The following is a 14,361-nucleotide window of genomic DNA, read 5'->3' on the forward strand; positions in this document are numbered from 1 at the left end:
CTCCCCCTCCCTCCCTCCCTCCCTCCCTCTCTGCCTCAGGCCCGTTTTTCGTACTAGTGAACAGGATCTTAATGAGAATTGCAGCACATCCTGGATACCGAGAAGACCAAATACGTTGAAATCCTCAGTTTTCGAGTTGGCCAGGTGCTTAGAATCAGTATGTTGGATATGAATAGAAATATTTAAGCCCATGGGGCTGGAGAGATGGCTCAGTGGTTAAGAGCATTGCCTGCTCTTCCAAAGGTCCTGAGTTCAATTCCCGACAACCACATGGTGGCTCACAACCATCCGTAATGAGGTCTGGTGCCCTCTTCTGGCCTGCAGACATACACACAGAATATTGTATACATAATAGATAAATAAATAAATAAATATTTTAAAAAAATATTTAAGCCCTTGTATTCATCTAGCATCATGGATAACACTGGGCTCCTCAACCCCCGCGTCTCCTATCCTGAGGTGTATAAAGAAGGGAAGAGTACCCCACTTATACAGAATTACTTGCCCATTACATGTGAATCCCCGAGTTTGATCACCAGTACTCACTCCGGTCCCCCACCACAAAAACAAACAAAAAAACGAGATTAGGAGCAATTTCATCGCTGCCCTTAGGCTTCTGTGAGATGCTACTTAATATGGTACCAGGCTAGCAGCTGCTATTTAGAAAGCTCACTGCAGGCTAGGCTAGCGTTCTGCATTGGGCCTTTTGACTTGGTTGTTTTGATTCGAGCAGGTCCCACCTTGTATGTAGCTCAGACTGTTCTGTAGCTGTTGTATGGGACAGGCTGACCTTGAACTCACAGTAATTATGATGGTTCTGACTTCAAGGCTCGAGTCAGCTTCACTTAGCAGTTTGGTTTTGTTTGTTATTGTTGAGATGGTCTCTCTGTGTAGTCTTTTTTTTAATTTATTTATTATGTATACAATATTCTGTCTGTGTGTATGCCTGCAGGCTGGAAGAGGGCACCAGACCTCTTTACAGATGGTTGTGAGCCACCATGTGGTTGCTGGGAATTGAACTCAGGACCTTTGGAAGAGCAGGCAATGCTCTTAATCACTGAGCCATCACTCCAGCCCCTCTCTGTGTAGTCTTGACTGGCCCAGAACTGCTGTGTAGACTAGGCTCGCCTTGAACTCGCTGAGATCTGCCACCCAAGTGCTGGGATAAAGGGTTTGTCCTATTGCACTCATCATTGATCCTTTATTTTTAGATTTTTTTTTAATATGTAGAAGTGTTTGTGGGCATGTGTATATGTACACCATGTATGTTCTTGGTACCCACTAAGGTCAAAATAGGGTATGGAATTGGAGTTATGGATGGTCCTCTATAAGAGCAACACATGCTTTTTTTTTTTTTTTTTTGGTTTTTCGAGACAGGGTTTCTCTGTAGCTTTTGTGCCCGTCCCGGAACTAGCTCTTGTAGACCAGGCTGGCCTCGAACTCCCAGAGATCCGCCTGCCTCTGCCTCCCGAGTGCTGGGATTAAAGGCGTGCACCACCATCGCCTGGCTGCAACACATGCTCTTGACTGCAGAGCCTTGTCCCTCCCTCTACCATTAAAAATATTTAAAAGTTGAGAGCTGGAGAGATGGCTCAGCAGTTAACAGCACTGGCTGCTTTTCCAGAGGTCCTGAGTTCAATTCTCAGCAACCATATGGTGGCTCATGACCATCTAAGGTGGCACCTTTTCAGACACAAAGGCTTATGTGCAGATAGAGCACTCATATATATAAAATAAATCTTTAAAAAAAATTAAAAGTCAGGGTTTTTCTATGTAGCCCAGCCCCAAGTCTCACTTAGTCTTTTTGTTCTTACTTGCCAAGTGTTAGCATTACAGATGTGCACAGTCACATCTGGCTCCTTTTACCATTTTTTCAAATTGGATTTATTAATTTTTTCTTTTTTTTAAGATTTATTTATTTATTATATATGCTGTATTCTGCTTCATGTATGCCTGCAGGCCAGAAGAGGGCACCAGATCTCATTACAGAAGATTGTGAGCCACCATGTGGTTGCTGGGAATTGAACTCAGGACCTTCAGAAGAACAGGCAGTGCTCCTAACCTCTGAGCCATTGCTGCAGCCCGATTTATTAATTTTTTTAAATGTGTGTTTTGCCTACATGTATGTATATGCATTTCCTTGCATGCCTGATGCCTAGAGAAGCCAGATGAGGGCATTGGATCCCCTGGAACTGGCGTTCTGGGTGGTGTGAAACACCATGAAGGTGCTGGGAATCAAATGCAGGTTCTCCTGAAAAGGAGCAAGTGCTCTTAAGTGCTGAGCCTTCTCTTTAGCTCCCCTCCCCCTTCTACCACAGTCTCCCAAGGAGCTGGAATGCCTGGCTTAAAGCACTTACTTTTTATCAGTTAATTTGATCATCTGTTAATTTAGTCTACTGCCCAAGTTGGGAGTCTAGGAGTCTTGGGGTCCTTAAGTCTTAGAGGAAAAGCCATTCTTAGGGAGGAGTGGGTTGTTGACAGTCTGTTGACAGAGGTTTCTGTTCCACTTGGTCCCACAGCCATTCAGTCCCCCCAAAAAAAACCACACAGAGGCCTACATTAATTATAAACTGATTGCCTTATTAGCTCAGGCTTATTAACTTACTCTTACATCTTAAATTAACCCATAATTCTTGTCTGTGTTAGCCACATGGCTTGGTACCTTTTACCAAGAGGTACCATCTTGCTTCCTCTGCATCTGGGTGATGACTGCAGACTCAGCCTTCCTTCTTCACAGAATTCTCCTGTTCTGGTTGTCCTGCCTATACTTCCTGCCTGGCTACTGGCCAGTCAGTGTTTTCGTATACCAGCACAGTGACATGTCTTTACAGGGCACAGGACCATTGTCCCACAGCAGCGAGTCTTTCCTGTGTGAGGTTAGAAGACAGAACATGGTTTCAAGCCAATAAAATGGCCTTATTAGCTGGCTGGCGACTGCATTGGGTATTGGGGGATCCCAGTGTATCCGCAAGCATTTCTCAAGGGGAGGTTTTAGGCACAAAAAACACACCCTGGGTTGACACACAGCCAAAAGCAGAACTATAAAACCAAAAAGCAAGGTTATAATACATGTAGAGACTTTCCCAGAACCGCAGACTTTGATGGATTGGGTTTTTGTTTTCATTGGTGGTGCTGTCTATGTGGTGAGTTTTTTTTTTTTTTTAATATTTATTTATTATGTATACAATAGTCTGTCTACATGTATGCCTTCAGGCCACAAGAGGGCACCAGACCTCATTACAGATGATTGTGAGCCACCATGTGGTTGTCGGGAATTGAACTCAGGACCTTTGGAAGAGCAGGTAGTGCTCTTAACCACTGAGCCATCTCTCCAGCCCTATGTGGTGAGTTTTATGGCCTGAATGGAGTCAGTTGTGTGAAAGTCTGGGGCCTGTTACATGGGCACACTAAGCTGTTTTTATCCTTGCTAAGGCTCTCTTTACTGCCTTGTGACTGCATACCTTCGGGCTCTGCCCTTTTCTTTCATTACCTACTTCCCCGGTCCTGTTGCTCATGCATTCACTAAATAACTGTCTTAAGTATCTCAAGTGCCAAGTTCTCCTGAGACAGCAATGCAAGGAGCTAGATAGTGTGGCTCCTGGACTCAGGGAATTTTTTTTTTTTTTGAAACATAGTTTTTCTGTTGCCCTGCCTGACTGTCCTGGAAGTTGCTCTGTAGACCAGGCTGGCCTCGAACTCAGAGATCCGCCTGCCTCTGCCTTCCAGGTGCTGAGATTTAAAGACATGCGCCACTATTGTCTGACTGCCTCAAGTGAATTTTTTACTTCGAAGTCAGTCGGTGGGGTTGAATGCTGATACTGCCCCCATAGTAGCTTTATCACTGCAGATAATACATAACCCCATTGTTTTCTCATTTGTAAAGACAACTTGTGAGAAGAGATGAAGTCCACTGTGCAAGAGAGTCAATGTATGCTTTAATAACATTCCTGGGTTGTGAATGGTGGTACTAGGGAAGCAGATGAATTTGAGAGTTCAAGGCCAGCTTGGTCTACATAGTGGATTCTAGGTCAGCCAGAGCTACATAGTGAGACCCTGCCTCAAAAAACAAACAAGGGGCTGGAGAGATGGCCCAGTGGTTAGAACATTGACTGCTCTTCCAGAGGACCTGGGTTTATTTCCCGGCACACATATGGTGTCTCACAACTGTTTGTAACTCCAGTTCCACGGGACCCAACATCATCACCTAGCTATACATGCATGCAAAACACCAATGCTCATAAAACAGAAATAGATTAAAAACAAACAAAAGTTCCTTCCTTAGTTCAACTTTTTATTCTGTTTCTCTTGACTCATAGTTGATGAAGAAACTTTTTGAGTCTTTCACTGGTGAGATTTCTTACATCTGACCATGCGACTTTCGGCCCTGCTGGCCTTGGCATCCAAAGCCACCCTCCCTCCCCACTACCGCTATGGGATGAGCCGTCCAGGCTCCCTCTCAGACAAGAGGAAGAATCCTCCATGGAGCAGGCGGCGCCCAGTGGTGGTAGAGCCCATCTCTGATGAAGACTGGCACCTATTCTGTGGAGACATGGTGAGAACATCAAGACAGAGTGATGGGAAGGCTTGTGGGCAACAATCTCCTGCCTCTGTCCTCTCATCATCTTACAGGTGGAAATCTTAGAAGGCAAAGATGCTGGGAAGCAGGGCAAAGTGGTGCAAGTCATTCGGCAGCGGAACTGGGTTGTCCTGGAGGGGTTGAACACGGTGAGTGAAAGGATGATGAGGGCTGGGAAGTCTTCCCCATCTGTCTCTCTTTTCTTAAGAGCAGCATGGGGCGACAGGAAACTGGCTGAGGGGTAGGCTGTACAAGCGGGCTTGGGCTGAATATGCTAAGTAGTAGTAGGTAAATCCCTTCACACACTTTACTTTCTGATAATGCCTTCTCCCGGACAGCATTACCGTTATGTTGGCAGAACCACGGATCACCGAGGGACCATGATCCCTAGTGAAGCCCCCTTGCTTCACCACCAGGTCAAGCTAGTGGACCCTGTGGACAGGCAAGCACACAGGCCTCTGGTCAAGGGGTTTCTAACTCGAGTTATTTATCACATGGGAATGGTTTGTTAGATATGCTGGAACTCAGGGGAATCCATTTCTTTTTTTGGGCGAGGGGAGGGGTTTGAGACAGGGTTTCTCTGTGTACTCCTGGCTGTCCTGGCTACAATGCTGGCTTGGAACTCAGAGATCTGCCTGCCTCTGCCTCCTGAGTGCTGGGATCGAAAGTGCACCACCACTGCCCAGTGGGTCTGTTTCTTGCACACAATTGTCAGTAACCATGACAGAAACAAAAGTGGTAACCCAAGTTACCATTGCCTTCAATTTTGGGTTGGAGAGTGGCACAAGGATCTGGCTCTAGACTCATTTTTTTCTCTTTACCAGGAAACCCACTGAGATCCAGTGGAGATTTACTGAGGCAGGAGAGCGGGTTCGAGTCTCTACAAGATCTGGGAGAATTATCCCCAAACCTGAATTTCCTCGAGCAGACGGCATTGTCCCTGAAACATGGACTGGTAAGCTGGGGTGGGCAGGAAGAAGGCAGGGATGTGAGGTGTGAGAGGAAAAGCAAAGTTGGTAGGGCTAGGGATATAGCGTGGTGGAGCACTCGCCTAGCTGTGTGCAAGGTCATGGCCTCCATCCCCACACTGCAAGAAATAAACAGTCAGCAAATTATCCTTTCTTCTGACTCAACAGATGGCCCCAAGGACACATCAGTGGAAGACGCTTTAGAAAGAACGTATGTGCCCCGGCTAAAGACATTAGAAGAAGATGTGATGGAGGCTATGGGGATCCAAGAGACTCGAAGACACAAGAAGGTTTATTGGTACTGAGACTGAGCTGCTGCCTGCTCTGTCTTCACCTTGAGAGGGGAGGCCCCTCTTCTCCAGCGATAATAGCTAATAAAGAGCCATGAGTGTAGCTGCTGCCCCGCCTCTCTTCCTTTCTTCAAGTGTTTGTATTTTGTGGAGGCCACGCATAGTGCAGCTTTTCCTCTTGTTGGGACAGACCAGGTAGATGGCAGCCTTTCCAGGGGCAGGTCCTACAATGTTTGGGGATAGAAACAAGGAAGAGGCCCCTGTCCTTTTCCCTATTTATAGAAACAGGAGTTTTTTTGTTTGTTTGAGTGATGGAGGTGGGTCTTGTATCTTATCTGTTGCTTTCATTGGTTAATAATAAAGAAACTGCCTCGGCCCTCATAGGACAGAAAATTAGGTAGGTGGAGTAAACAGAAGAGAATGCTGGGAAAAAGAAGCTGAATCAGGGAGTCGCCATGATTCTCCCACTCCAGACAGACGCAGGTTAAGATCCTCCCTGGTAAGCCACCTCGTGGGCTACACAGAATATTAGAAATGGGTTAGAACAATATGTAAGAGCTAGCCAATAAGAGGCTACAGATAACGGGCCAGGCAGTGTTAAAAAAAATACAGTTTCCGTGTAATTATTTCGGGGCATAACCTAGCCATGCGGGCGGCTGGGTGCCGGGGACGCAGCCCTGCTGCCGCTCCTATTTCAACATTTGAGACAGGGTTTCTCTGTAGCTTTCAGAATTCACTCTATAATCCAGGCTGGCCTCGAAGTCAGAGATCTGCCTGCCTCTGCCTCCCAGGTGCTGGGGTTAAAGGCATGGCTACTACTGCACAGCAGGAGTTAAATCTGAAAAGTTTTAATAAATAAAAATGACACAGAACATTACATATGAAAGGAAAGGGTATAAATCCGAAGTTTCAGAGGGCCAGAATTCCGGCAGGATGCAGGCACTCTAACTGGGAAGACGCACTGGCCATACTGTCACTTTGTGGCTTTGGTCTGTCAGCTGTCTTCAGTCTCAAGAACAGAGAAGGCCTGACCCAGGGGTGTCTTGGTGGCCACCAGAACCAGATTTCTGGGAGAGAGTTCAGGGCTGAAGATGGGTAACAGCTCAGCATAGAAGCCTAGGACAAAGTGTTGGTTAGAAGGGAAATAGAAGTTCACCCCAGACCCTTTCTGCCTGTCCAATAGCACAGCATCTTATTCCAAAGGGGGAGACACTAGCTTGAGAGCAGTCCATGGACTTTCAATCTCCCTCCCTGGTGCTGGACAGGGCTCAGGGTTAAGAACTTGCTGCTCTTCCAGTATACTCAAGTTTGGTTCCTAATACCCACATTGGGTGGCTCCCAACTGCTTGCAACTCCAGTACCAGGAAATTAAACACCCAAAAAAAACATGTATAAACACACAAATCTTAAAACCCAAACCAGTCTAGTGGGAGGCACTGCTAGGAACCCACAATTGCTAACAAATGCCCCCCACATCAGGTGGTGTCCAGGCCCAACAAATTGGACAAGAACTCACCTTGCTCCTGGAGATAGAGCAGCCGGTCTAGCAGAATCAGCGTCTCCACTAGTGGGGCCAGCAGGAGGGCCAAGCTGAAGAAGGCCACCACACGATTCTCTTGGGCCTTCTGGGCCCAAAGGGCAGCCAGATCCAGTGGCAGCTGGGGGTCTAGACCTACTCGTTGTAAACCTTGTTGCACGTATCTGTGAGACCAGCCATAAGACAAGTTAGTTCTAGAAACTTCCACCTGCCACTTAACCGTTTTGTCTAGAAGCTGGTTCCTACTTTAATTTGCTTAGACATTTTGTTTTTATTTTTGTTTTTTCCAGACATGGTTATTCTATAGTCTTGACTGTCTGGGAACTCACTCTGAAGACCAGGCTGGCCTTGAATTTAAGAGGTCCGCCTGCCTCTGCTTCCCAAGTGCTTGAATTAAAGGTATGAGGCACTATGCCTATGTTTTTGAGACAAAGTAGCCTAGACTACATGGAAGCAGTCCTCCTTGGCTCCAGAGCCAGAAAGCTGTCACAGACACGTGCCACTACCCATTCTAATGTCCCTAGGCTGTGAGCTATCTGTTCAATAGCAAACAGTCCCAAAATTTATCTTCATTTAGTTTTATACAACTTAGCCGTACTTTTAGTAATTAGAGACTATTGGACTGATAGTTATCTTAGTGGTAGACCTACTTGCTAATCTAGCACGTACAAAGCCCTAGATTTGATGATTTCCAGAGTTAAAAAAAAAATGGAACTTGGGCAATGGGCAGTGGTGGTACACACCTTTAATTCCAGCACTCCAGAGGAAGAGGCAGGCGGATCTCTGAGTTAATGGGGGGGGGGGGGATGTCTACAGAACTAGTTTCCAGGACAGCCAAGCCAGTTAGTTACACAGTGAAACCCTGGCTCAAAAAACAAACAAAAGAACTTGGGATAATCTTGAACTCTCAATTCTCCCGCCATCTCCCCAAGATAAGGTTGCAGATGTGTGTTCATCACCTTCAATTTATACGGTGCTGGGAACTGAACCTAGGCTCATGGACACAGAGATTAAGTATTCTACCAACTGAGTTACATTCCTAGTCCTAGGAGGACAAATTCTTTCAGAGAAATTTGGAGCAGTGTCCCTGGTTAGCGAAGTTTATGCCATTTCTTTGGGCTCACACATTTTCTTTGGCTGTGTTAAAGGCAGGAATATGTGGGGGCTGGAGAGATGGCTCAGTGGTTAAGAGCACCGCCTGCTCTTCCAAAGGTCCTGAGTTCAATTCCCAGCAACCACATGGTGGCTCATAACCATCTGTAATGAGATCTGGTGCCCTCTTCTGGCCTGCAGGCAGAGCACTGAGAATACTGTATACATAATAAATAAATAAATCTTAAAAAAAAAAAAAGGTGGGAATATGTGGGGAGCCTCCCCAGACCTCACTCTTCAATCTTGAGTTCGTGGACCCTAGGGATTCCTTGCACGCCAGGCCTCCGAAGTTCAGGGCAGGCACGTCGGATGACTGTCTCCAGCGCTGCACGGAAGCAGTGTGTTTGCAGGCCAGGGCCTGCTTTCTGTAGCCTCTTTGCATAGTCCTCAAGAGCGTGGCAGGCCCCCTCCCGGAGCCTGTAAGGTAGTTCATGGCCGGGCAGCCCAGCCACCCACTGACTCAGTGGGTAGCTGCCTGGCTCACTGAGTTTCATGTAGCAGCAGCCCACTGAGGCCAAGGCTACCACTTCAGAACAGCAGCAGAAGTGTTTCAGCAAGGAAACACTCAGATCCCCACAAGCATGGAGGCCCGTGAGTAGTAGGCGAGTACTACCCTGGCATGGTGTCTCCAAAGGCAGCAGAAGCTCGTCACACAGGGCTGTGGGGCTGACCCACTGAACCACGTGGTGGGGGGAGTGGCGGGAGCCTCTTTGTACCACCTGTGGGGAGAGCAAAAACAAAGGCAGATGCAAAGCTGGGTGGCATCCTCGGAGTTATGAGTCAGAAGCCAGGCATTAGAGAACCCGACTCTGAACCAGGAGATGAGACCATCATTTCAGACAGTACACCTTTTCATTTCTTTTGTTTGTTTTTCGAGACAGGGTTTCTCTGAAGCTTTTGGAGCCTGTCCTGAACTCTTGTGGACCAGGCTGGCCTCGAGATCTGCCTGCCTCTCTGCCCCCGAGTGCTGGGATTACAGGTGTGTGCCCGGTTCATATTTTCATTTCTATCATTTTTCTTTCAGGTGGGGTAGGGGGAGACACAAGGTCTTTGCAGCCTTTTCTGACCTAAAGTTCAGTATGTTGAACAAGCCAGCAAATCTGCATGGATCCTGTCCATGTTTCCCTAGTGCTGGGATTACAGGCATGTACCTGAGGATGGAACCCAGGGCCTAATGAATGCTTAGGCAACTGTCCTACAACTGAGCTGTATCCTAGCTCTATCATTTCATTTCTTTTTTAAAAAGATTTATTTATTTATTTATTTATTGTATATAGTGTTCTGCATGAATGCATGCCTGTAAGCCAGAAGAGGGCACCAGATTTCATTACAGATGGTTGTGAGTCAACATGTGGTTGAACTCAGGACCTTTAAGAAGAGCAGGCAGTGCTCTTAACCACTGAGCCATCTGATGTGGGAGTGTCATATATCAATCTGTTGATTTCATTGGTTAAGCAATAAAGAAACTGCTTGGCCCTGATAGGTTAAAACATAGGTGGGAGGAGTAAACAGAACATAATGCTGGGAGGAAGAGGAAGTGAGCTCAGAGACGCCATGCTCCCCTCTCCAGGAGAGACGCCATAGCTCTGCTCTCTGAGGAAGACGCATGAAGCACAGACCCAGGATGGACGTAGGCTAGAATCTTCCTGGTAAGCGCACCTTGGGGTGCTATGCACATATTATTAGAAATGGGCTAGTCCAGGTGCGAGAGTTAGCCAAGAAGAGGCTAGATATAATGGGCCAAGCAGTGTTTAAATGAATACAATTTGTGTGTTGTCATTTCGGGGCATAAACTAGCCAGGCGGCTGGGGTGCTGGGGGCGCAGCCCCGCTGTTCGTATTACAACAGCCATCTCTCCAGCCCAAGCCCTTTCATTTCTTGTTGATAATGAGTCTAATACCTGGGTGTGGGTTAGGGATATAGCTCAGTAGCTATGGGCTCCATCCCTAGTACAGCAAATAATAGTACCCATCTGGCCACATCATAGTTTACTATGAGAACATAGTGGTGTGGAAATCAATTATACAAACTAAAAATGCCTTTGAGATGTGGGGATGTTTTGGGGAAGGGGCAAAATGTAGCAGAAATAAATGGGAACCATTTCTAACCGAGAAACTTGGAAGTAGAAAATGAATTTTAATATGCAGTTCCAGCCAAGCACACTGCTCCTGTAGTGCAGGCTGCAAGAAGGGCAGCTTACTTTTGGGTGCCTCTTCTCCATTTTGTCTAGAGCCTGCAGGAGCTCCTGGTCGAGGCGCTGGGCTCTCTCTACCAGCCTCTGATTTCCTTCAAGGCTCTTCACCATCAGCCCCAGGCCGAGAGACATGAAACGGGAGAGATGGCCCTGGAGTCATGAGGGAAGACAGCATTGTTCAGTGCCCTCAAGACTGTCACCCCACCAGTGGTGTAGACAACTGGGTCCTGGGCTCCTCTAAAGTCTCACTCTCCCACCCCCACTTCTCAGCACCTGCTTCCGTGGGCATTTGGCCTGCTAATCTGCCTTCCCCAGTAGCCTATTCTCATAACTCAAATAGACAATATGTTGAGAGTCTGGCTTACCTGGCCTGAGCCCACATCCACAACCTGGGTACAGCCAGTGAGATCACTCAGCTTCTTCACCAACTGAAAGGAGACAAAAGTCTCTTCTTGGCATTGGCTCCTGACTCCTGAAGTCATAAGGATGGTAGAGAAGCCAAGGTGACAGAGAAGCACTGAGGTTGCCACAGAGATACCAGATGTCAAACCAGAGCTGAGGTGATGGTGTCTAGCCTAGTCCGCTTGCCCCTTAAGTCAATGCAGGAGAAAGAACCCTGTAGGTTGTGAAACTGAAAACTGACCGCAGTGAATAGAAGTAGTCACCCCACACAGCTGCCGGTCAACTCCAGAAACACACGGGAAAGTATCCCAGCACCAAGATAGGATGCTAGTATGTCTGCTAAGGAAGGGGCTTCTGCACTTGCTCGTTCCTACAGTATGGGCTACACAGGGCTCTCAGACTGTCTCACCTCTCCCAGCCTCCGGATCTCATGCTGCTTTTTGGGCTTGACATGTTTCCGAAAAGGCGCTGCTAGTCGGGAGCTTTGGCTGGGGTTCTCCAGGAACTCTGAGGGGGTCTGAAAGCCAGGTGTCCGGGTAAAGGCGAGGGCACAGGCTGTGGACTTCAGGGCCAGCAGGGTCAGTGGCCACACGGACCTGTACCTGAGACAGTCCAGCCCAGGCTGCCAGTGAATAGCCCACAATCGCATGCTGAGTGTCTAAGCCCAGGAAGATGCAATGAGACTGTCTACCTAAGGTTCAGTACATGGCTCCGGGCTCATTCCCCAGCAAAGGGCTCCTCTGTTTGTACATACCTAATCTCCTCCCCTTCCCTGGGCATCCCCAGCAGCAGGGTGGCCAGCTGTGGTGGCTTTAGTCCATCCAGTGCTTCTTGCCATGAGCTGGGGAGTGTGCCCCACAGGCTGTCGGTGAAAAATTCCTGCAGAAGGAGCCAAACAGCCATTTTCTCAGCCCCATCTTAACTCTCCACCTCATCTCCTGCTTTCTTCTGGCACCAGTGCCCAAGACCACCAAATGCCACCAGCAGGTCTCTCCTGTTCAAGTGTATCAGCTCAAGTCTGCTCCCAGCCTCCACCAGTGCCAAGGTGGCACAGACATGCTTTGTGAACACACTTCATTTTATTAATGTCCCCCTTCTCCAATTTCTTTTTCAAGGTTAGCCTGGTCTATATAGTGTTCCAGGATAGCCAAACTTCATCTAGAAAAATAAATTTTGAGGTTTTATTTATTCACCAAAATCTATTCTAAACTCAGAGAGACAAGAGTCTTGTACGTGTAGAGTTTACTTTGCAAAATAAAATTCAGTAACAGAGGTTTAACTCAATGTTAAGAATGCTTGATGAGCCAGGCCGTGGTGGCACTTGCCTTTAATCCCAGCACTCAGGAGGCAGAGGCAGGTGGGTCTCTGTGAGTTCAAGGCCAGCCTGGTCCACAGAGCAACTTCCAGGACTGCCTGGGCTACAGCAAACAAACAACAAAAAACGAGTGCTTGATGAGCATGCAGGAGATCTTGGGTTCCATCCCCAGCACTGTAAATAATGATCAGCTAACATAAACACTACATGTGATAAAATGCTCATGAAAACCATTTAACAGAGAGCTTAAAAGGACAACTACTTTAAACTCCACAGAGAAAAAAAAAATGTGTGAGGGACACTCCAGAGTCGCCACACAGAGAAAATGTGTGAGGGACACTCCAGAGTCGCCACACAGAGAAAATGTGTGAGGGACACTCCAGAGTTGTCACAGAGAAAATGTGTGAGGACACTCCAGAGTTGTCACAGAGAAAATGTGTGAGGACACTCCAGAGTTGTCACAGAGAAAATGTGTGAGGGACACTCCAGAGTTATCACATAGAGAAAACACAAGCAAAAGTAAACACTCATATTTGCACTATTCTGAAAACACTTAAACAAGCATTTATTTACTTTTTTAGTTTGGAGGATCTTTTTTGCTGTTGTTTTTGAGACATGTCTCACTATGCAGCTTTCACTAGCTTGGGACTCAAGAGACTGCCCGCCTCTGCAATCCAAGCGCTGCAATTACAGTGGTGCAACCACAACACCCTCCAGTTAAAAAAAATGTTGGCAGTACTTAGGGATTTAACCCAGGGTTTCATACAAGCTAGACAAAATTTTTACAAAGTACTTTCACTATTAACTTGTATGTGTGTCCTCTGTGGACGGGTCTGTGCATGGGAATGCTGCTGCCCGCAGCACATCAATCCCTGCACGTGGAGTTAAAGATGGCTGTGAGCACTGGCTGCAGAACTGGCTTGGAAAAAGCACTACATGACTTATTTTTTTCCCTTTGGTTTTTCAAGACAGGGTTTCTCTGTGTTGTCCTGGTAGTCCTGGAACTCATTGTGTACACCAGGCTGGCCTCAAACTCACAGAGATCCACCTGCCTCTGCCTTCCGAGTGCTGGGATTAAAGGCGTGCGCCACCACCGCCCCGCCTGAGGTAGGATAACAGGCAGGCACCATTACCCATGCCTGACCTGCTTTTTCATTTTTAAAGTAATGTAGTCCAGTCCAGGCTAGTCTGAGGTGCTGGGATTACAGGTCTGCACCACAGCTGGCCAAGCACTTCCTCTTTACCAATATGCTCCTTATTACTGCCTTTTAGTGGAGAGATAAAAGCTGTCTCCAGAATTCTTCTACAGTAGCCTCTAACCATTCCACCCCCAGAAGCACCCCGCCCTCAGCCCAGTGGCCTCACGATGATGTAGGCGTCCAGGATGGAACGGTAGAGCGTTAGGACGCGGGTGAGGTTCACAGCCAGTTGCCTTCTCTTCTCATGCGAGAGGCCACGGACTGAGACGCCCGGCATCTTGCGGCCAGACTGGCGGTGCAAGGAGGGGAAGGAGGTGTAGCAATCCAAGGTCGCTACCACGAGGGTGTGAGACCCGAGCTGGGCTCAACTCTGTTGGCCCAACGCGAAGCAAGCTCTCCGAGCTCGCCCGACAACACCTATTTCCGCAGTCTCATCCAGAATGAAATGACCGGGCGCACTCGTCAAATGTCACAGCTTCCGCTGAGGAAAGCCATGACCGTCGGAGACGCAAGAGGTCTTGGTGACGTCACAGATGCGCGCCCAGTAATCGCTCAACGCCGGGCGGCCAGCTGCAGGTCCCGCCTTCCCTCCCGGAAGTGGGGCCACGGTTCCGGCGCGCGCTGCTCCGCTTCCGGCGGCCCACCACCTTGGAGTTGTACCTCCACGGCGCCCGAGGGGCCGGGGAGCGCATCCCGCCCCCGCCCCCACCCACGCCACCGCCGCCGCC

The 14,361-nt window shown here is 48.0% G+C and overlaps 2 protein-coding genes across 4 annotated transcripts; one reads left to right on the forward strand and one right to left on the reverse strand.

Annotated features, from left to right (window-relative positions):
* The first annotated feature begins 122 nt into the window (after positions 1 to 122).
* On the forward strand, positions 123 to 5,937 carry Mrpl24 (mitochondrial ribosomal protein L24). 2 transcript variants are annotated; one of them, XM_050166363.1, is made up of 6 exons: positions 123 to 144; positions 4,317 to 4,552; positions 4,630 to 4,725; positions 4,915 to 5,018; positions 5,401 to 5,531; positions 5,713 to 5,937. In XM_050166363.1, exons 2-6 carry the CDS (start codon positions 4,370 to 4,372, stop codon positions 5,847 to 5,849), a joined length of 651 nt encoding a protein of 216 aa, XP_050022320.1. In that variant the 5' UTR covers positions 123 to 144; positions 4,317 to 4,369; the 3' UTR covers positions 5,850 to 5,937. The 2 variants fall into 2 exon arrangements, with proteins under 2 accessions (XP_050022320.1, XP_050022319.1); XM_050166362.1 differs by lacking the exon at positions 123 to 144 and adding an exon at positions 3,197 to 3,344.
* A 729-nt stretch (positions 5,938 to 6,666) lies between these two features.
* Positions 6,667 to 14,069, reverse strand: Mettl25b (methyltransferase like 25B). 2 transcript variants are annotated; one of them, XM_050166356.1, is made up of 8 exons: positions 13,800 to 14,069; positions 11,874 to 11,998; positions 11,529 to 11,721; positions 11,083 to 11,145; positions 10,724 to 10,867; positions 8,758 to 9,242; positions 7,351 to 7,535; positions 6,667 to 6,950 (listed from the first exon to the last, which is right to left on the reverse strand). In XM_050166356.1, exons 1-8 carry the CDS (start codon positions 13,908 to 13,910, stop codon positions 6,829 to 6,831), a joined length of 1,428 nt encoding a protein of 475 aa, XP_050022313.1. In that variant the 5' UTR covers positions 13,911 to 14,069; the 3' UTR covers positions 6,667 to 6,828. The 2 variants fall into 2 exon arrangements, with proteins under 2 accessions (XP_050022313.1, XP_050022314.1); XM_050166357.1 differs by lacking the exon at positions 8,758 to 9,242.
* Between the last annotated feature and the right edge of the window lie 292 nt (positions 14,070 to 14,361).

The sequence above is a fragment of the Alexandromys fortis genome, unplaced genomic scaffold (assembly GCF_014885135.2).
Source record: "Alexandromys fortis isolate MF-2015 unplaced genomic scaffold, M_Fortis_MF-2015_v1.1 scaffold_152, whole genome shotgun sequence".
NCBI classification, from domain to species: Eukaryota; Metazoa; Chordata; class Mammalia; order Rodentia; family Cricetidae; genus Alexandromys; species Alexandromys fortis.